The sequence below is a fragment of the Schistocerca serialis genome, chromosome 6 (assembly GCF_023864345.2).
Source record: "Schistocerca serialis cubense isolate TAMUIC-IGC-003099 chromosome 6, iqSchSeri2.2, whole genome shotgun sequence".
NCBI classification, from domain to species: Eukaryota; Metazoa; Arthropoda; class Insecta; order Orthoptera; family Acrididae; genus Schistocerca; species Schistocerca serialis.
In genome coordinates, this window is record NC_064643.1 from 212,866,642 (window position 1) to 212,887,891 (window position 21,250).

General features: G+C 41.2%; 1 protein-coding gene across 3 annotated transcripts in view; it reads left to right on the plus strand.

Moving 5' to 3' along the window:
• LOC126484632 (uncharacterized) overlaps nucleotides 1–21,250 on the plus strand; it is a 224,612-nt gene that overhangs the window by 69,430 nt on the left and 133,932 nt on the right. For all 3 annotated transcript variants that reach the window (XM_050108222.1, XM_050108221.1, XM_050108223.1), the window contains one exon: nucleotides 11,013–11,101. In XM_050108222.1, the coding sequence (XP_049964179.1) occupies nucleotides 11,013–11,101 (89 nt within the window). The remainder of the gene's footprint in view (nucleotides 1–11,012; nucleotides 11,102–21,250) is intronic.

Below are 21,250 nucleotides of genomic sequence, written 5' to 3' on the forward strand. Positions count from 1 at the left end.
AGTGTCAGGAAGTCATTTCTGAAAGTATTTGTATGGAGTGTAGCCATGTATGGAAGTGAAACATGGACAATAAATAGTTTAGACAAGAAGAGAATAGAGGCTTTCGAAATGTGGTGCTACAGAAGAATGCTGAAGATTAGATGGGTAGATCACATAACTAATGAGGAGGTACTGAATAGGGTTGGGGAGAAGAGGAGTTTGTGGCACAACTTGACTAGAAGACGGGATCGGTTGGTAGGACATGTTCTGAGGCATCAAGGGATCACCAATTTAGTATTGGAGGGCAGCATGGAGGGTAAAAATCGTAGAGGGAGACCGAGAGATGAATACACTAAGCAGATTCAGAAGGATGTAGGCTGCAGTACGTACTGGGAGATGAAGAAGCTTGCACAGGATAGAGTAGCATGGAGAGCTACATCAAACCAGTCTCAGGAACGAAGACAACAACAACAACAACAACAACAAGAGCAACTTTACAACTTCACGTATTATAAGATCAAAGGGGTAAAAGTTGTGAAAGTACATGACTGGCAGTATTAAAGAAACTTTTGCAATTTATTAGAGCAACTTTACAACTTCACGTATTGGAAGATCAAAATTTTATGCACTACGACCTAAGTGGGTAGTTCCACACCCTCCTAGAGATGTCTGTTTATGTGTGTACTGCATGAAGTTTGAACTTAGTGTGGTAACTTTGAAGAAATTACTGGAATGCATGACATATGACACCTTGGTTGGGCGTGTGAAGTCATTAGTAGTCTGTGACATAAAGCGGGAGACTTGTTTGTTTCAAGAATGTGGTGACTGCCCTGGAAAGGGAGGACTGTCTTTACAGACACTTGGCCTGGAAGACATAGCAGATAACTCTGTACAAATTACATATGCGACATGGGAGGACAATAAACTAATTAAGAAAACTGTTGCATTTGACAATTTGATTGATGAACTTGGTAAATCGTCAGTGAAAGTAGCATTTAAAGAAATTGCAACAACAACACATTACAGAAGTGAAAGGGTGTGTACAGGCTGAAGAACTGTGTTTAGTGCTACACTGTGATTTTGCTGAGAACTGGTCTGTAATTCTCACACAAGAAGTACAAGGGTATCATTGGAGTAATAACCAGGTTTCAATATTTACAGGAGTGGCATATTTTCAAAACAAGGCTGCAGGTAAATAATCTTCATGGGTTTGCTGCTGGATCATATGCAAATTCCACAATATTTTCTCGGAGCAACTGTCCAACATTCTCAGGTGGTTCAGCCTTGTTGGTAACTAGGTACGACTGGCGGGATACACACATCGCCGCCCTGTTTCCAGAACACGTCTGCAAAGAATGCGCAGGTGCAGAAATCGTGCATGCACAATGATTTGCAAATAGATGGTGCCATATTCAAACTCCCTCTGCCGAAAATCGCAGAGCGGCTCTCCTGCACATGTGCTGTACACTGCGTTTCCCAACACTGCGGCCAGATGTTACTCACCAATGACTGTACTAGACCGACAGCGATGCCGGATTTCAACTGAGCACAGCTTGGAACCCTGCATTGGCTGCTATTAAATCATGATGCGAAAATCAACATACTTCGATAACAGACCAGTCATAACATTGGTCTAGTAACATTGGTGAGTAACGCCTGGCCGCACTGTTGGCAGATGCAGCGTACAGCACACGCACAGGAGAGCTGCTCTGCGATTTTTGGCAGAGGGAGTTTGAATATGGCACCATCTATCTGCAAATCATTGCGCATGCACGATTTTGATGGTTGAACCACCTGAAGATTTTGGACAGTTGCTCCGAGGAAATATTGTGGAATTTCACTATGTGATCTGGCGGCAAACCCGGTAAGACTATTTACTACATATTCGCCGGGAAAGCTTGAAGAGTCACAAGACCACAAGTGTTGCAGTTATAAGTGATGACACAGGATGTGACTCAGCACAGACTTTGCTAGCAAAGTGCAAAATTCTTCAACTGCAAACGGGCAGAGAAGATCATCATTATTTCTGATGGTGCTGCTAGTCATTTTAAAAATCGTTGCCAGCTGTTGGAATTGAGTAAGCCGCTTGTGCCAACTGATGGGTTTATAGTGCTACTGGTCATGAGAAGGGGCCTTATGATGGGTAGGAGGCCTGTTGAAGCACCATGCTAGAAAAAATAATCTTTCCAGACCAAATACAGCTGCGATTCAAAATACTGAGGATTTTACAAGAGTCATGAACTCTTACACATCCACAGCCCTCATTCTTTTGTACAAAAAGGAAATCGAAGAATTCTGTGAGCAGAAAAAAGAAGTATGGTCCAAACAAACTACTCCTGTGAAAGGAATTCAGAAGGCACGCTTTTGGACTCAATGTGATGGGCGAACTCATATTGCACGCACTTTAAAGAGCAAGAAAGAAGAACTTTCGTTTGTTTGGCCAACACCTCAGAAACAGTAGGTTAATATTCAGATTCACAACTTGAGAAGGGGAATGTTTGTGGCATGTATGTATGACTGTGAATGACTGTGACTGGTGGATTGCAGAGATTATAGCCACCAGTGATGAGTTAAATGAAATTGTAGTGAACTTTATGCTACCACATGGACCAGCTGCTGGATATAGTTTTCCAGCTGAAGGACAGCAACAATGCCATCAGTGCTCACTTCCTGTTTACAATGTTTTGAGGATTGTAAGTGCTCCAGTTCCTATTGGTTCAACAGGAAGGCATCACTCTATATCAAAGGAAGATACTGAAGCAGTGGAACACACTTTTAGTTTATTGACTGGCTAATTTCAGTACAAAACAGAGTGCACAGAGATTGTATAAACTGAAACCTTTAAGTCTTTGGATTTTACACATACATTTTGGAACCATTTAAAATGCTTGAAAAATGAGTCTCTTACTTATACTTCGAAGCTAAAATTATGTTAAATAAGGCTAAGTTTTGATTTTTATGAGCGTGTTATGTGGTAATGTGGTTATAAAGCAGGTTTTATGTATGGCAAAAATTTCAATTGTTTATAAAACCTGTTCGACCTAAAAGTGGAAGCTCTCCTTTTCAGGGAATGTAGAACTATAAGGTACTAATCAACAGAAAAAATTTAAAATTTTATGGATTGTCATTTTTGAAAAAAGAATATTTTTTTCCATAAATTGTAAAAAGAAATTCAGAACGCTATAGTAAAAGAACTTTAACAGGTAAGTCCAAATGGAGGATTTCTTTGTAATCATAAAGCAATTATGTTTCAAATAAAAAAAAAAAAAACCAACAAAATATCTAGAACTGTTCCAGAGATTCAGCATTTTAAAATTTTTTCCAAAATTCGCATCTTCAAAATGGTATGTGCAGTGTCATCGCCGGAGGTTTGCATCTCGGAGCAGAAATTTTTTTGAAGAAAACAAAAAAATACGTGTTCCTTACTTAGTCCTTCTTTTTAACATATGCTAAATTCAATAACATACGAGACTATGAAGGTAAGATTTTTTCCTATCCTGCCTGAATTGATATGGACTATGCCTTACGTATTCCTCCATGTAACAGCTTACAAAGAAGCATACAAGCAGTCTTTCTTCACTGCTTCATCCATGAATGGAACTGGAAGAAACCTTAATATGTGATAACATACAAAGTACTCTATGTGATGCACATCTCAGTGATTGATGAGGATAGAAGTAGATGTATGCTTTTGCATCATTGGATCTTCAGATTATTCACTGTAGACCAAGAATGTTTTGTTTTAAACAGCCTTTAGCTACTGTGTTTGTTAAATTGCAGTGTCTTCATTGCAAATTAAGTCCACAATATATCACCACCAGATGCAAAAAAGTGATGTTTGTTCTTTGTTGAATTTGTGACACTCTTTTTTACTTTCACTAATCATGCTGAAATGCAGTGATAACAATTTACTGCTAGAAAATTATAATCCCCAGTGTAAGCAGGTGCTAAACAACTGAACTGCTGAAAAATCATTGTTGGCAGATTTTGGAGGTAACTACCACCTTGTCAGATTCATCAGCCTCATCATTCCACTCATATTTAATTAGTTTTTGCTACTATGTTGTACATTAACAGCAAACAGTAATTTAGGAGAAATGTTTATTTGTATAATTAATGGAAGTACACTTTGAACTACGTTCTTACTGTAGATGGCTACAAGGGGGACTTTTTGGCCCATGTCAAATGAAGAGATGATAGAAGCAGATAACACATGATATTTTGTGGATAGGGCGGTCCAAGACCACTGCGGCTGGTCGACAGGCATACATGGGCCAAAAACAGACTGCAGGCCAAGATTTGCCCCTGCTTTTATAAACCTTTACACCACCAGTCATCATAAGCAGGATGAGAAGCAGTTTGAAGTGGGAAATGTGAGTAACCAGAAATAAATTCTAAGTTCATGCATAACAGTTCATGAACAAACAGTAGAGTCTGATAATTATCAAAAGTTGAGTCCATGCCCATGCAAGAGTAACTGTGTGCAACCAGACGAGTACTGCCCCAGGCTCACAGACTGGCTTCCTCCACCTAAATTGGGATTTGGCTACAATACTGCATGGATATTGGCAATCATTGCCTTGTCGTCTGTTGGTTGTGGTTACCTGGCTCCCTGTTGACTCACCATCATCATCATCTACTAACATCTACACTCTGCAAATCACCATGAGATGCACGACAGAGGGTATATCTCATTGTATCAGTTATTAGGATGTCTTCCCATTCCATTCATGCATGGATCATGGGAAGAATGTTTGAATACCTCTGTGCTTGCAGTAATTATTCTAATCTTATTCTCATGATCCCTATGTGAGTGATACATAAGGGATTGTAGAATATTAGTAGAATCACCATTTAAAACCGTTCAAACTTTGTTAATAGACTTTCTCGGAATAGTGTACGTGATCTTCAGGAGTCTTCCAGTTCAGTTCCTTCAGTATCTCTGTGACATTCTGTGACAGATTAAAGAAACCTGTGACCATTCAGGCTGCCCTTCTCTGTATACATTTAATATCCCCAGTTATTTCTATCTGGTACGGGTCCCACATATGTGAGTAATATTCTAGGATGGATCACACGAGTGATTTGTAAGCAATCTCCTTTGTAGACTGATAGCACTTCCCCATTATTGTACCAATAAATCGGAGTCTACCAGCTGCTTTACCCATGACTGAACCTACGTGATCATTCCATTTTATATTCCTACAAAGTGTCACACTCAGGTCTTTGTACGAGTTGGCCAGTTCCAACAGTAACTCATTGATTTTATAGTCATATGATTCTACGTTTTTTCACTTTGTGAATTGCGCAATTTTACATTTCTGAACATTTAAAGCAAGTTGCCAATCTTTGCATCACTTTGAAATCTTATCAAGATTTGACTGGATATTTATGCAGCTTCTTTCAGATAGTACTTCATTAAAGATAACTGCATCATCTGCAAAAAGCCTGATTTTAATATTAATATTGTCTGCAAGATCATTAATATACAACGTGATCAGCAAGGGTCCCAACACAGTTCTCTGGGGTGTACCAAAAATTACTTGTACATCTGACAATGACTCTCCATCCAAGATAACAGGCTGTTTTGACAGTAATAATGTTATGAGAAGGAAAGTTGCTACTCGCCATATAGTGGAGACGCTGAGTCGCACATAGGCACAACGAAAAGACTCTCACAATTATAGCTTTCGGCCATTATGGCCTTTGTCAACAATAGACAGCGTGTCCGATCTCACACACACACACACACACACACACACACACACACACACACATATACACAACTGCAGTCTCAGGTGCAGTGTTAGGCAGTGTGCTCAGCAACAGGGTGGTCCACTTGTTTTTTTGCCACAGTTTGTCGGTGGCCATTCATGCGGACAGTCAGCTTGTTGGTTGTCATGCCCACGTAGAATGCAGCACATGGTTGCTGCTTAACTTGTAGACCACATGACTGGTTTCACAGGTAGCTCTGCCTTTGATGGGGTAGGTGATGTTAGTGACCAGACTGGATTAGGTGGTGGTGGGAGGATGTATGGGACAGGTCTTGCATCTAGGTCTATTACAGAGGTATGAGCCATGAGGTAAGAGATTGGGTGCAGGGATTGTGTAAGGCAAGATGAATATATTGTGTGCGTTCAGTGGACGGCGGAATACCGCTGTGGGAGGGGTGGGAAGGATAGTGGGCAGGACATCTTCCATTTCAGGGCATGATGAGAGGTAATCAAAACCCTGTCAGAGAATGTAATTCAGTTGCTCCAGTCCTGAGTGGTACTGAGCTATGAGGGGAATGCTCCTCTTTGGCCAGATGGTTGGACTTTGGGAGGTGGTGTGAGACTGGAAAGATAAGGCAAGGGGGATTTGTTTTTGTACAAGGTTAGGAGGATAATTACAGTCAGTGAAGGCTTCAGTGAGACCCTCGGCATATTTCTAGAGGGACTGCTTGTCACTGCAGATGCAGTGACCACGGGTGGCTAGGCTGTACAGAAGGGCCTTCTCGGTATGAAATGGGTGGCATCTGTCCAAGTGGAGGTACTGCTGGTGGTTAGTAGGTTCGATATGGACGGAGGTACTGACATAGCCATCTTTGAAGTGGAGGTCACCATCTAGGAAGGTGGCTTGTTGGGTTGAGTAGGACCAGGTAAAGGAAATGGGGGAGAAGTAGTTGAGGTTCTGGACGAATGTGGATAGGGTGTCCTTACCTTTGATCCACATAGCAAAGATGCCGTCAGTGAATCTGAACCAGGTGAGGGGTTTAGGATTCTAATACTTATTTCATTCATCTTTTCAGTGGTACGAGGATTAAATTGGGGCAGTTCTCCTTAGTTGTCCTTTGTAAAGAAATATTTGAAAACAGAGTTAAGCATTTCAGGTTTTGCTTTGTTACCCTCAATTTCAGTGTCTTTCTCATTCATTAGGGGCTGAACACTATCTTTGGTGCCACTAACGTCCATTACATACGACCAGAGTTTCTTTGGGTTCTGTGACAATATTCTGCTGTGGTAATCATTGAATAAATCGAGCGCTGCTCTCTTGACAGTATCTCTCTATCTATAGCCCTGAACTTAGTTGGACACCTGTTTTGCAGTAATCTGTTTGTTTAGAAGTTTCTTTACAGTGACTGTACATCGTGAAGTTTTACTATGTACATTTCTGTCCAGTGTGTGGTCAACTATTCTTTTGAACTTGAGCCATAGTTCCTCCTCATACTCCTGCCTATGCACTGAAAGTTTCAAGTTCCTCATTGAGATATGACATGGCTGATTTTTTTATATGGTTTACGGAACATATATATCTTTCTGATTGTTTTAGTTGTCCTTTGTACTTTGGTAATCATTGCTGCTACAACCACATCTCAGTCACTGATACCAGATTTTATGTGAACATCCTCGAAGAGGTTAGGTCCGTTTGTTGCCATTAGATCCAGTATGTTGCCACCATGAGTGGCATTCATAAATATCTGTTCTTGGTAGTTTTCAGAGAAGACATTTATTACTGTTTCACAGAATGTCTTTCCATGCCCCCCACTAACAGAACTGTAATTTTCCCAGTTAGTTCGTGGATGATTAAAGGCTTACCAGTGTTTACAGTGTTATTGGGGAACTTGCAAATGAACTGAGGATTTTTTCTAATGTTTTTAGTTACATCAGGAGGTGAGTCTGGTGGGTGATAGAAGGATCCAGTTATTTTATGCCCAACCATGATACTGAGTCTTGCCGAACAGTCTCACATGCAGCTTCATTTTCCATCTCAGTGGATTTGAGTTTCTTGTCTACTGCAATAAATACACCACCTCCATTTCCCATTTGCCTATACTTTCGATATACACTTAAATTTTCTCAAAAAACCTCACCACTGTCAATTTCAGGTTTCAACCAGCTTTCTGTACCTAGTACTATGAGAGCTTCACTGCTTTTCATGGGCACTTCAAACTCTGGGACTTTGTTGCGAACGCTTTGGCAGTTTACCATTAGTATTTTACTACTCTCACCTGCAGGAGGCATTTCTTTCGGTCTTAAATAGATACTTAGGGTTTCCTATAGCTGTCGTTATCTGGATTGATGGAGAGTTGCCTAACTTTAAAAAAATCTTTGTGTGCACCTGAGCAGCACCTCTCATGTGTAGTGCACACCTTACCCATGTAGGTGGACCCTACAGTTCTCAACCCTATGGTGCAAGTCCAGGAAATCACAGCTTAGCTTGTCACAGAACCTTCAAAGTCTCTGATTCAGTCTTCCACTTGAGTCAGAACCAATTGGCCACAATCAGATCTGGGGACAATGCTGCAAATTGTGAGCTTCGTTGAAACTCCATGAGCAAGGCTGCTCTTCTCAACCTTCCCTGCCAGTTTCTTGAATGACACAAATGTGACCGTGGAGCCCATATGACATGCATCATTTATTCCAACAAGTGCTACAATCTGCAGTTGGTTGCACCCTGTTCACTCAGAGGCTACTGGAATACCCTCTTCAACACGGTGAATGAGGCACCTAGGCATACTACACACTGAGTGCACCTGATGTCCTTTCCTGTCCCTTGCTGCCATTTCCCTAAGGGGTACCATCATTTGCTGTTTGTTTGATCTGCCGGCAATTGATAGACTGTTATCCTTTTGCGTTTGCCTCCTCTTGACACCAGACAAAACAGAGTTCCCCAAAATGGGTGAAGAGAGTCCCACTGATGCAGTTTCAGTTTTAGTGAGAAGAAGCACCTCAAACTTGTTGGTTAGAGGGATCGGTACAACACACTGAGGCCTCCCTGCCACTGTCTACCCTGTACAGGATGCCACTTGCAGTTAAGCAGACGAGTAATGACAAATCCTTTACTTTTTGCAGAGGAGGCAGGATCCACAGGAGAGGATAGTAGTGAGATACCTCTGTTACCGGTATCACAGGTACACGTCTCTCAGGAGCTCTTCCAGCACACCATTCCCTAGCAGCTGCCAATTGTTTGGCAGTGGTCAGGGCGATTTCCAGTTACTTATGAATGTGAACTAATTCATCCTTTTTTCGAGAACAGCATTCACAATGGGGCTGCATTTTGGGTGGTGCAGTGTGTATTACAAGACAGTGAAAAAATAATTTTAAATTAAACCTGCTGATTTTCTTTTTATCTGTTGCGCTAAAAAGTTGGTAATTCCCTATAAGAATTGAAGCAAATAAACAAAATGAGATTTCTGTTAAGGTAACACAAAAACCTGTGGTAAAAATTACTACTTTCCTAAAATATTTTGAGGTCAGTTACAGCTATTTGCAAACTTGAGTGCAGATTTACTTACAATAGATGCAGATAATATGAAGGGCTACTCCACTTAGATGTTACACAATGTGTTAGCTAAAATATCTGCTACAGTAACTAAATCATAAATGCCAATTTACTGCAAGTTGCTCATGGATCATGCAGAGGACAAAGGTAGCTTTTGAAAATTCTCAAAAACTTACATTTATTTGCGTTGATACACAATATAGTTCATTGGTGTTATACTCCTTGCAGAACTGTGAACTACAAACAGTGATCTGCTACAAAATAAATTACACATCCAAAACACTAATAGTGGTAACTTAAAAAGTATAGTTTTGTAAGTGTCTGAAAATTCTCAAAAATAACTTTCTCATATAATTGTTCAATGAATTTAGAGAATGATTGTTTTGAATGAGGGTAGGCATACGGTTCTCAAAATTTTTAAAAGAGCACAGTTTAGCTTAAGCCTATAATTGATGATATGAGTTTATTGCGGTACTCACAAATGTTTGAAATTTCACAACATATCACAGTACAAATGAGTATTGATACAATCAGCGATATATTATGCAGAAGTGACACGATCAGTAAAATAAACAAATCCAGAACTTCAAAACAGCACGTGGGTCGTGCATATGGAGTGTCCCACAAAGGAAAATTCTGAAACCCACTTTTGTATATAAATACAACTGCATATTGCATGGATTTTTCACTTAGCTGATTCTATCAGAAGGTTTAATATGGAATCAATCACCAATTATGCCATTCTTGCACTATCTGAGCAGTTCATTACATACCATGGAATTGATTCAGTGACAACAGTGATGTATGGAAAATATTTATGGAAGTAATAAACTTTAAAGCAGAGAAGCATTATGAGTAGTGTCCTAATTTTTTTCTGTGATGGCAGAATCACGTAGATTACAGTAAAAATACAGGCCCTCCAACAGAGCTGTTGCAACATAGAGAGAAAGGAGCTCTGTGTGTATGCACACTTGTGAATCAATGAGTGTTCTGAGAAGAAGAAACGAAGGTAGAACACTTTATTTACTCACACTTTTGTTTGAAATTAAAATCAGATATAGGCTGCAGCAGCTTCTGTCAAGTTTCTGTAGTGTTTGGTAAGGGAACATAACAACACAAGTGTTGCACAATAGTAATTTGCTGTGAATAGACCATTTTTTGCCTTTATTTAATAAAATATGTGACTCTTTGCATCAAACCAGTTATTATTCAGTTATTATTTTGTAGGAAAATATTTCTAATTTAGTGGGGATAAGTGATTGTAAATTTTGTTGAAGGTGTGGATTGGCTTTGTGCGTAAGTGTTAAAATAACGATCCAACAGTTTACAGTTTGGTAGGTCTTTGAAGTTTTTCTGTGTCTTATGGCATCTTTCTGGGACTGGTTTCTATATGAGAAAAGTTGTCAACTCACAGACTCATTGGATCTTCAGATTATTCACTGTAGACCAAGAATGTTATGTTTTAAACAGCCTTTAGCTACTGTGTTTGTTAAATTGCAGGGGACAACCACTTCCACGAGGACCGTGTGTAGTAAAGTACAGATCTGTTAAAACCAACTTTTAGTTGTGGGCAACTGTACTTTTATCACTTTCCTATCAATCGGGAATTTGAAGAATGCCTTAATTTGTTGTAAATTTATGGACAGTGTTGTACAGTAGAGTTTATTATTGAAAGTGAAGTTTGTAATATGCTGTCTTCTTTAAAAAAATGTAATAATGCTATTTAATGCTAAACTATTAATATTTCTCATAATTGTGCAATTTCACAGAGAGGCAGCGAGAAAGTGTCTTCAAGAACCAGTGTATATTGGTCAAACACTTCTTAAAATGGCCCCTCGCAGGAAACCAAAGCCGAAAGGTATGGCGAATAAATTGACATTAATGTATCATTAAGGCAGTATGGACACTGTTTTTCTTTTCCTTGTATTTGCCCAGAAAGGTAATGATATATTAAAATTATGTATTTATTACCATTTTATTTTGATGGAAGGTTTTTTTGCAATTGTGCCTATAAAACAGAAAATAACATAAAATGCTAGGTTTGTGCGGGTAGTTAAAAAAAAGAGGAGAGAATGTAGTAGAGTTTCATGGAAGGACAGGTGATTCTATCATTTCCACAATATGTGGAAAACACATGTAGGTTGATTTATTTATGTAGTATTTTATTTGGTGAGTCAGACTGTCTTGACCAAAATGCATTCTAATGTTTTCCTGACATAATGGTCGAGAAATGAAGTTTCGAAATGCAACTGTAACCAATTCCTTTCTTTTACTCGTATTTCAGCTGTGAAATGTTCAGTACTGAATTAATATATTGACTCTGCAGTCCTTGTGCCCCCAGGTGTGCATGTAAAATGCACAAAGGGCATGTCGTCACAGCCATTAACAGCTGAAGAGAAGCCAGTACTTGCGTAATTTGAGTTACAGTGTGACTTAGATTTCTTGTTCACTTGTAGATATCCATGTCACCTGCTGTGTGGGTAGTTCTTAGGTTAGAGGAAGGCAAGAGATGTTCATGATCTCTCTGTGAACTATACTGTACGGGTGTATGAATTGTCCTTATATCTAAAGTGCCAGGAATTTGTAAAAATGCACTGCACTCTTTCCAATGTTATATGACAAATGGTAACAAGTGAATACTGTTTGTAATGACATACTAGTTCCCGTTGTTGAATAGTCTTTTGTTGCTGGAAATAACATGGTTTATATCTTAAATTCAAGAAAATCCAGCAAAGTATTTAAGAATACGGAATGACTTCTGAGCTTCACATCTGCAGCTGTGTGTGCAAAGTTGCCTTGTATAATATAGTGATAATTGTGCTCTTTGTGTGTCCACATCAGTGGTGGTATTATTATAACAACTCATTATAAAGTGAGTTGAATTGCTAGAAAGTTACTTATCTTTGGTTTGTAATAAACTAAAGAAATAGTATTTGCAGCAATAATGGTAGGAATTGGTCTGTACCTACAGGAAGGAAAATTCCAAGTACCTGCCAACAGACACATGGGAAAGTGGAAAACAAAAATCTCCTCCCAGCTTTTGGAATTCGTTCACTCATGAGGAAGGAAAAAGAGGAATGTGTTGGGAAAGGTTGGAAAGGTGGGGCAGGTCATTCAGATCTCACGTGGGTTCCTTTCAACTTGACTTTCCCCTCCTTCCAAGCTCTCCAACATAGTCCTCTTTCCTTTCTGATGAAGGAACTAGCAGCTCCTAAAACTAGGAATAGGTTCTTTTCTATTTTTATATGTATTTATTGGTATCATTAATTATTCATGAACTGAGTATTTTGAAACTATTTTATGATAGCATCTTTTACTGTATGTAAAGAAGTTAAGAATAAAAGAATTATGGCAATATATACTATCAGAGCAAAAATACCTGCCCACCTATATGTAATGTAGAATTGACTGCTAGATAGATATGAGAGGCAGACCCACCAGTGTAAAAGGAGGTGAGGAACAGTCAGCAGTTTGGTTTTCAAAAGGGAGTTTCAATAGATAACGCAATTTTCTCATCCACAAATGATGTTCTAGAGTCTATAAACAGCAAGAGGCTGCCAATTGGTGTCTTATGCGACCTATCAAAGGCGTTCGACTGTGTAGATCACCAGATACTCTTCAAGAAGGCCTGTCATTATGGAATTACAGGACCTGTAGGGAACTGGTTAAAATCGTACCTCGAAAATAGGAAGCAGGAGATTATTCTAGATGTTTCAGATAGTGTATCACAATATATAGTGGACTCTGAGTGGGGAATTGTGCAGCATGGAGTGCCACAGGGAGCAGTCCTTAGGCCCCTGCTGTTCCTCATATATGTTAATGACCTGCCTTTATCCATCAATAAGCAGTGTAAATTTACAATGTTCGCTGATGATACGAGCATTGTGGTGGATAATGTGTCAACTACTGACTTAGAATCCGAGGTCAATGATATCCTTAAAGAAGTTCTGGGTTGGTTTAGTATTAACTCCCTTTCAATAAACCTGAAAAAAACCAATTTTATCCAGTTCCAGACAACCCACAAAAACCCAAAAGAAATAGTTATCACACAGAATAATCAGATGATAAAGCAAGTGTACTTATCAAAATTCCTAGGCGTATACGTGGACAGTAGGCTGAACTGGGAACATCACGTTCTACAAACACTAAAACGTCTGACGTCGACAACATTTGCTTTACGAATTTTGTCACGCTTCAATGACATTACCATCTCAAAGTCCGCTTACTTTGGCTATTTTCATTCAGTCATGTGTTATGGCATCATCTTCTGGGGCAATACACCTGCCGCAAAGAAAATCCTCACAGCACAAAAAAGAGCAATAAGAACCGTTTGTGGTGTACCCCCACGAACCTCATGTCGAAATCTTTTTAAACGACTTGAAATACTGACAGCAACATCTCAGTACATATATTCACTGATGTGCTTCATAATAAATAACCCCACTCTGTATGAAACGAATTGCCTACATCATGAACATAACACCAGAAGAAAAGAGGATTTCCACTGTGAGTTAAAGAACTTGACACTTATTCAGAAAGGGGTAAAGTATGCTGGAACGAAAATTTTCAATTCCCTACCCAACAGCATCAAAAGTATAAGGAGTAGTACATCAGTATTTAAACGTAGCTTGAAAAATTATTTACTTGAGACCTCACTTTATTCACTAGAGGAATTCTTTCAGAGAAATAAGTAAAACCCAAATTGGAAAGATGTTTTTAAATTTTTTGACACTGTTTACTGTTAAACTAATGTAATAATGCCCTAATGTAAAAATTCCTGTTTCTCTCATTTCCATTTTTGGGTCACTTTTAAACCCAAAGTGGGAAGTTTTGATTACTGTTCAAGGTTAAAATAAATGCAATAAGGCCCTAAATATGAAACTGCTATCTTCACATTTATGTTGACTAGTTTTTAAGCTAATAAGTATGACTTTTGTGCACTGTTATTAATACTATAACAATGTCTTTATTCTATGTATTTTATTATGTATATTGACACGTTCCACATCTGAGTGACTTGCTCACATGTACAGATCTATGGAACAAGTATATAAATAAATAAAAAATAAATAAATAAAGTGTATAAAGAGGTGAGGAGTATTGTGTTGTCAGTAGAGAATCAGCTAAAGCAAGACAAGGCAGACCTCTCGTGCTGATAAACAGGTGGGTGGTTGAGCATTGTGCAGAGTGGTTGTAAGAAATTGCATGAAATCAGCAGAAGGAATCATGCATGAGTTTCAGAGTGCTACCAGCAGCCCATCTAGCACAATGACTGTGCGTAAGGAGTTAAAAAGAACGGAATTCAGAGGTTGAGCTGATCATAAGCTACATTTGTAGTCAGTGCTGAGTGACACTTGAGGAGACATATAAAGAGCGACACCACTGGACAGTGGATGACGGGAAATGAGTCATTTGAAGTGATGAATCACTCTTTACCCTGTGGCCAGAGCCATAATGAGGGGATCCTGTGCCCCTGCCAGAACTGTCAAAGCTGCACATCCCTCCCCAGAAAACTATACGTTTCTGCAATTTTTTACAAACATTTAGGAAATCTTGTAATTTTCTAGCTAGGATTAATAAAAATGAAACAATATTGAAAAGTATTATTTAAATGATCTAGTAAGATTAAAAAATATTGCACACAACACATTAAATGTATCATTGTAGTAAATAAATTACAGATTGTGTAACCTATCTAAAAATTAAAAGAAAAATAAATTTTGTGTTATTGTTTATGACAGCTACTGTTCATTAATTTTTGTATGATGTATACAATAAAGAACAGATTTTATCATATTGGCGTTTTGGACTCAGTTCCTGTGCTTGCAGAAAATAATTACGAGTCAAGGATGGGTCACCTGTTTGTAAGTACACAAATTATTGTTCTGCTTTAACATGCAAACATGTTTCACCACAGCTGTGGCATCCTCAGTGGGTGTTTTCTTTTATTTTTCTGAAATACATACATACATACATACATACAGGTTATGTTTAGGTTAGGAAATATATTACATCAGATTTTGTTGTTATTTAAAATTATATATACACTTTACTTTTTATTTTATATTGTGCTTGTCGTGTAACCAAGAGTGCCCATATGACAGGTTGCATAGGGGGAGGGGCTGAAGGTTTTTAATATTTTGGAAGACAAATGGCGAGTTGTAAGTAGCCATAAAAAAGTTTCAGTTCCAACTCTGTTAAAAATCTGCATAATACAGTCTTTTAAATCATTTTCATGAAAGAAAAACACCTTATTACACTATATTCGTCCCTTTCTGTGAGAGCTGGGGCGGGGGGGGGGGGGGGGGGGGGGGGGCTGCAGTCCCCCTTTCCCCTTGTGTATGCGAACCCTTGCTTCTGCTGTCACTCAAAAGCAACCACAGGTTTAGATTAGTACACCATGCCCTCTGCAAATGTGAGGGATATTAAGATATTGTCTGCATTGAGTTTTTGTTTATAATCCGATCTTTGAAATATATATTCTGACTGTCATTTGTTTACTATTTTGTTTTGGTTTGACGTGTTGAATATTTTTAATTTTTTCTGCAGTATTTTGTTTGTTTTTATGTACCACATGTACACCTTGTTTTCTAGTGATGTTTCATATTCTGTTTGTTATTTTGTTGTCACATGTAAGGGGGTACCACGTTTTTTTGTTGTTTGAGGTTTCTTCTCTAGCAAAGTAATACAGTGGTAAGGGCTAAAACGGGTATATGACATGATTTTTACCTGGACCCACATTTTAAAGATTGGATTATAAACAAAAATTCAATATAGATGATATTTTAATATTCCTTGTGTTTACAGATGACATGGCATACTAATTTAGCCCTGTAGTTGATTCTGGTGTGCAGCCAGAGGACACACACAATTTACAATAAAAGGTACAGTGCATCTGTAATTTTTAATAATAACAGAATCCAGTGGAAAATATTTCCTAATCCAAACATAATCTGTATGTATGCACATCAGAAATAGAAAAGAAAAAAACCCACTAAGCATGCTACAACTGTGGTGAAACGTGTTTGGGTGTTAAAGCAAATCAATAATTTGTGTGCTTGCAAAAAGGCAGACGTACACTTCATTCATTATTAGAACTGATTTTATTTGCTCCATATAATTATAATGTGGCACAAATTATTAATTGTAAGTAAGAAGAAAATAAGTATAATTAAATGTTCACAACAGATTTATTTCCAAAATCCTGTTTTCATTATCATTTTACTTTCCATTTCTTGGCTTTGAGTGAAGGAAACTCATAATCAAGTCATTGATGTCAAATTTAGTAGCTGTGTCCTATTCTATCAAAAAGACAGCTATAACTTTTTTATCATTTTTAATTTGCTGAAACTGCATTGACAAGATGCTGCAGTCACTGGAATTGTCACAAGTATCCTCAAAGCCATTTCAGTGTTTGGAAAAGCATCTCGTAATCCATACTTTGGAGGGGGGTGGGGGCTGCCAAAGCTACAGAGCAAGAACCAACATATTTTGCCAACCCCCCCCCCCCCTTTTTTTTTTTTTTTTTAAGAAATCTGCAATAAACCACCAATGGTAACACACTCTTCAAAACCAAAAAATGATAAGGATCCTTTCTGGGGGTCAAACAAATAACAACTAATTCGTATAATCAGAGTTACCTTCGACTCTATACCCGTACAACTGTTCCACTTCGAAGTCAGCTGCTAGCAGCTGGTAGGTAGCCTAACTCAACGTAAGAGACATCTCACAATTGTTGTGGAAGAGAGGATGGTCGGCATAGCACACCGCTGGACCGGCTGATTTTCTCCGCACTCGGCGATTCAAGAACTGCCTGCTGAATGGCTGGGTATCGGCTTATCTAGCCCCGGGTGGAAGGATACTTCCATGACTATTTGCACTCATTTGATCGCCAGGAAATAGTTTGTTGCTCGTCATGCCCCCTTCCTCTGCTGCTGGTTGATGCCCTGTGATGGACATTGGCTGCACCTACATGTTTGTTATCAACTGTGGTACTTGCTTGTAAACACTCTTGCATCAGTGAGACTTCGCAGAGGAATCAGCAACTCGCATTGCTGGTCTGTCTGCGATGTTGCCACTGTTGTGGACATTGACGGAGCTGCATATCCAGAGTTGTGGACATTGACGGAGCTGCATATCCAGAGAAGAGGGTCGGCTAAACATTTCAAGTAAGTCAACTGTAGTAAGAGAAGTGTGAAGTTCGCAATCCAGTTTTACACCGGTTCTCTTGTCACCGAAACTGTTAGAACCTCAGACTGATGGTACGGCACCGGAGACGATGACAGCACTGCGCCTGGCCCACGATGGTGTCGTAGCCAGTTGAAATGCTTCCGATGGAGGGAACTGTTGTCGAGGACGACAGTTGCCATGGTGTGGCCTACAAGCATGGAGACTGTGGGAAACACCAGCATCCAGGCTGGATCCTTCGGAGAGAACCGCAGCCGCACTGAGACCAGAGCAACCAGACGAGGGGAAGCAGGAAACAGGAGTGACAAGGGCAGCAGTGCAGCTTCTCTGCCGGAGAGGACCCATCGTGACCAGAAGAATGATTTGTAGACAAGAAGAGGTCGAGGGGAGCTCCCTGGGAGTGATGTTGACAGTTAGACCGTCTGCGATTTAAACGTGCAGACAAACCTTTCAGTCAACCCGTTGGATGCGTGATGGAACGGCGCCATATGGAGCAGGTGGATGTCTGACGTAGCACAGGAGGAAGTAAACTTTGCTGACATGAACTGAGGGCCGCTGTCTATCACAGTCGCCTCTGGTAGACCCATGATGGCGAAAATATGAGAGAGGGCTGGAATGGTGTGAGTGACGGTCGTCGAGGACATGTGTGCGACGTATGGAGAACCACTGCCAGTGTCCATCAAAATGAGCCAGTAAGACCCCAGGAATGGACCCGCAAAATCCAAATGGAGCCGGGACCACGGGGCAGTGGTCGTAGGCCACGGAATCAGCCATTGTGGTGGTGCCGACTGCAGACACTGACAGGAGGAGCAGGAACCAACCATGTGGTTGATGTCACTGTCCATTCCCTGCAAATAGACATGGTGGTGGGCGAGGTGCTTCCTCAGGATGATCCCTCAGTGCTCGACACGTAGGAGTGCAAGGACCCTGTGACAGAGGGAGGATGGTATCACGACACACCAACGATCAGTGTCCCTTAAGAGAAGAAGAACCCTGTCGCACACAGAAAAGTCTTTGTGACGAGGCCAGTAAGCCCAAACCTCTGGGTCCGACAACCTGATGATGATTGGATGGTCACCCGAGTTGAATGTGGCACAGAATCATCTGGAAAACCGGGAGGCTGTGTGCTGCGTAACGAGCTGGGCGTTCAGTGGCAACGCGACGACAGCAGAGGAGACCGTGTCATTCAGATGAAAACAAGCAACTGGATCTGCATCAAATTTGGAATCCGACCCCAACAGGAAGTCGAGAAGGAAGATCAGTGTTGGCATGGAGGGCCATCGCCCAGTAACAGATGCTGTAGGTATACCCTGCAAGGAACAATGCCCAGCGCTGCAGGTAATGAGCGGTTCGGGTAGGGGTGGCGGATGTGGTGCCGAACACAGAGACCAAGTGCGTGTGGTCCATGTAGAGCGTGAACTGGTGGCCGTAGATGATGTCGTGGAACTTCTTGAATCCAAATACGATGGCTAAGATCTCCTCCTCGATATGGCAATAATTTCGCTGTGCATGTGATAGGGTTTCCGAGGCGAAAACCACTAGGCGCTCAACACCATCAATGATATGAGACAACACAGCCCCCAGCCCATAATCCGATGCATCAGTGGCCAAAATAAGTGGCTTGGCGGGGTCGTATGGGACGAGCCATGGTGGAGCGAGAAGAGCAGATTTGAGACACTGGAAAGCCCGATCACATTCCGGTGACAAGGTTGAGGGAACAGTCTTACAAAGCAGGTGATGCAGAGGCTCTGCCAGAGCCACAGCATGTGGGATGTAACGCCGATAAAAGGTGAGTTGACCTAAGAGGGATTTGAGTTGGGATACATTTGTTGGTGTCAAGAGCCGCTGAATGGCCTCACGGCATTGCAGCATTGGGAAAATGCCCGTGGCACTCAAGACATGGACCGCTGAGGCTGAATCGTGGATCTCAAGACCAAGAGAATGGAAAAGATCCATCCGCAACAGATTAGTGGCTGTGGGGGCGGCTAGGACCAAAACTCGGGTGGTGACGTCATGAGAATGATACCACACCTGTGCCAGGAACCACCGCTGCAAGCGGATAATATCATTATTATAGCTCTTCAAGGGCGTCGGGAATGGGTGGAGCATTGAAGCACACAAGCAGCGGTGAGGGTTGCCATTAATAATAGTAGCCGAGGACCCTGTGTCCAACTGGAAACGGAGAGGAGTTCCGTTGATCTGGACCATCAGAGTGATGGACCCCACCGTGTATGGGAGGACCGTCTGGACAAAGGAGATACCCAGCAGCTTGTCAAAATGCTCTAAGACTGAGTCTAGAGGGTCCAGTGCTGTGAGGACCACGTCCATTGACAAAGAGTAGCAGCAAATGTCGGACCGCAGGCAGAACGACAATCACGGCGCTGGTGCGTAACAAAGCATTGATGACAGGAGGGCAACCTCAGATGTTGCTGAGCCCAAGAACTGAGAACCTGGTCAGGAGGAGGAGGAGGAGGAGGCGGCAGTGGGGCACCTGCTGTGGGCTGTCAGCCTGGTCGCTGCTCCAGTGACTGTGGCTCCAAGCGACGACAGGGCGGCCGTGCAACAAGGTATTGAGTGCCGCAAACAGACTGGAAGACTGTTCATGGGCACGAATGAGCGACAGACACGTGTCCAAGGAGTGATTCTTCAGCTTCAACAGATCTGTTCGCAGGGCAGTGTCAGGAGCATGGACCAGAATCATGTCACGAACAAGGACTGAACCATACGACTGCTTACACCCAGGTTGGCACCAGAGGACCGACAGTCCCGAGAGAGCCCTTGAAGGCAAGCAATCCATTCTCTGTAAGACTGCAATGGAAGCTTCTGACAGCTGAAGAACATGTGGAGAGCTGCCGCAACATGGACCTGGGCATCAAAATACTCTGCTAAACTGGTGGACAGCTGTTCGTAAGGGAAGGCATGGGGTTCCACCTTCGGATGCAACTGCTGCACTAAGCGATAAAAGTCAGGATGCTGGCTGGTGTCGATGATTCCATTGGCAAGGAAATGTTGTTCCAAGTGAGCCGCATATTACTCCACAGTTCAATAGACTTGTCAAACGGTGGGAACACGGTAGGAGTGGCCGACAGCGGAAAAACAGGAGAAACGCTAGTCAAAGCCTGCAGACAATGAATCAGAAGTTCATTGATGTGTTGCATATGATCTAACAGCACACAGATGCTAGCCGATGGTGCATCTAAACCCCGAATACCTTCCACCGTGTTGGCAAACAACGGAGCAGTGCAGGAATTTGAACAAACTCGTCACCACTGCTAAATCTACAGAGCAAGAACCAGCTTGTTAGCCATCCCCCCCCCCTTTTTTTTTAAGGATACTACAATAAACTACCAACAGTAACACACTCTTCAAAACCAAAAAAATAATAAGGATCCCGTCTGTGGATCAAGCAAATAACAACTAATTCCTATAGTCAGAGTTCCCTTCGACTCTATACCTGTACAACTGTTCCACGCCAAAGGCAGCTGTAAGCAGCTGGTAGATAGCCTAACACCACGGAAGTGATGTATCACAATTGTTGCGGAAGAGAGGATGGTTGTAGTGCTGAATGGCCGGGCACTGGCTTATCTGGCTCTGGGTGGAAGGGTATTTCCAGAGCTATTTGCACACATGTGATTTCCAGGAAATAGTTCATTGATCATCATGCCTCCTTTGTCTGCTACTGGTTTATGTCCTGTGATGGATGTTGGCTGCACCTACGTGTTTGTTGTCAACTGTGGTACTTGCTTGTAAACACTCTTGCGTCGCCGAGACTTCGCCGCAGAGTCGGCAACCCGCATCGCTGGTCTGTCTGCGGTGTTGC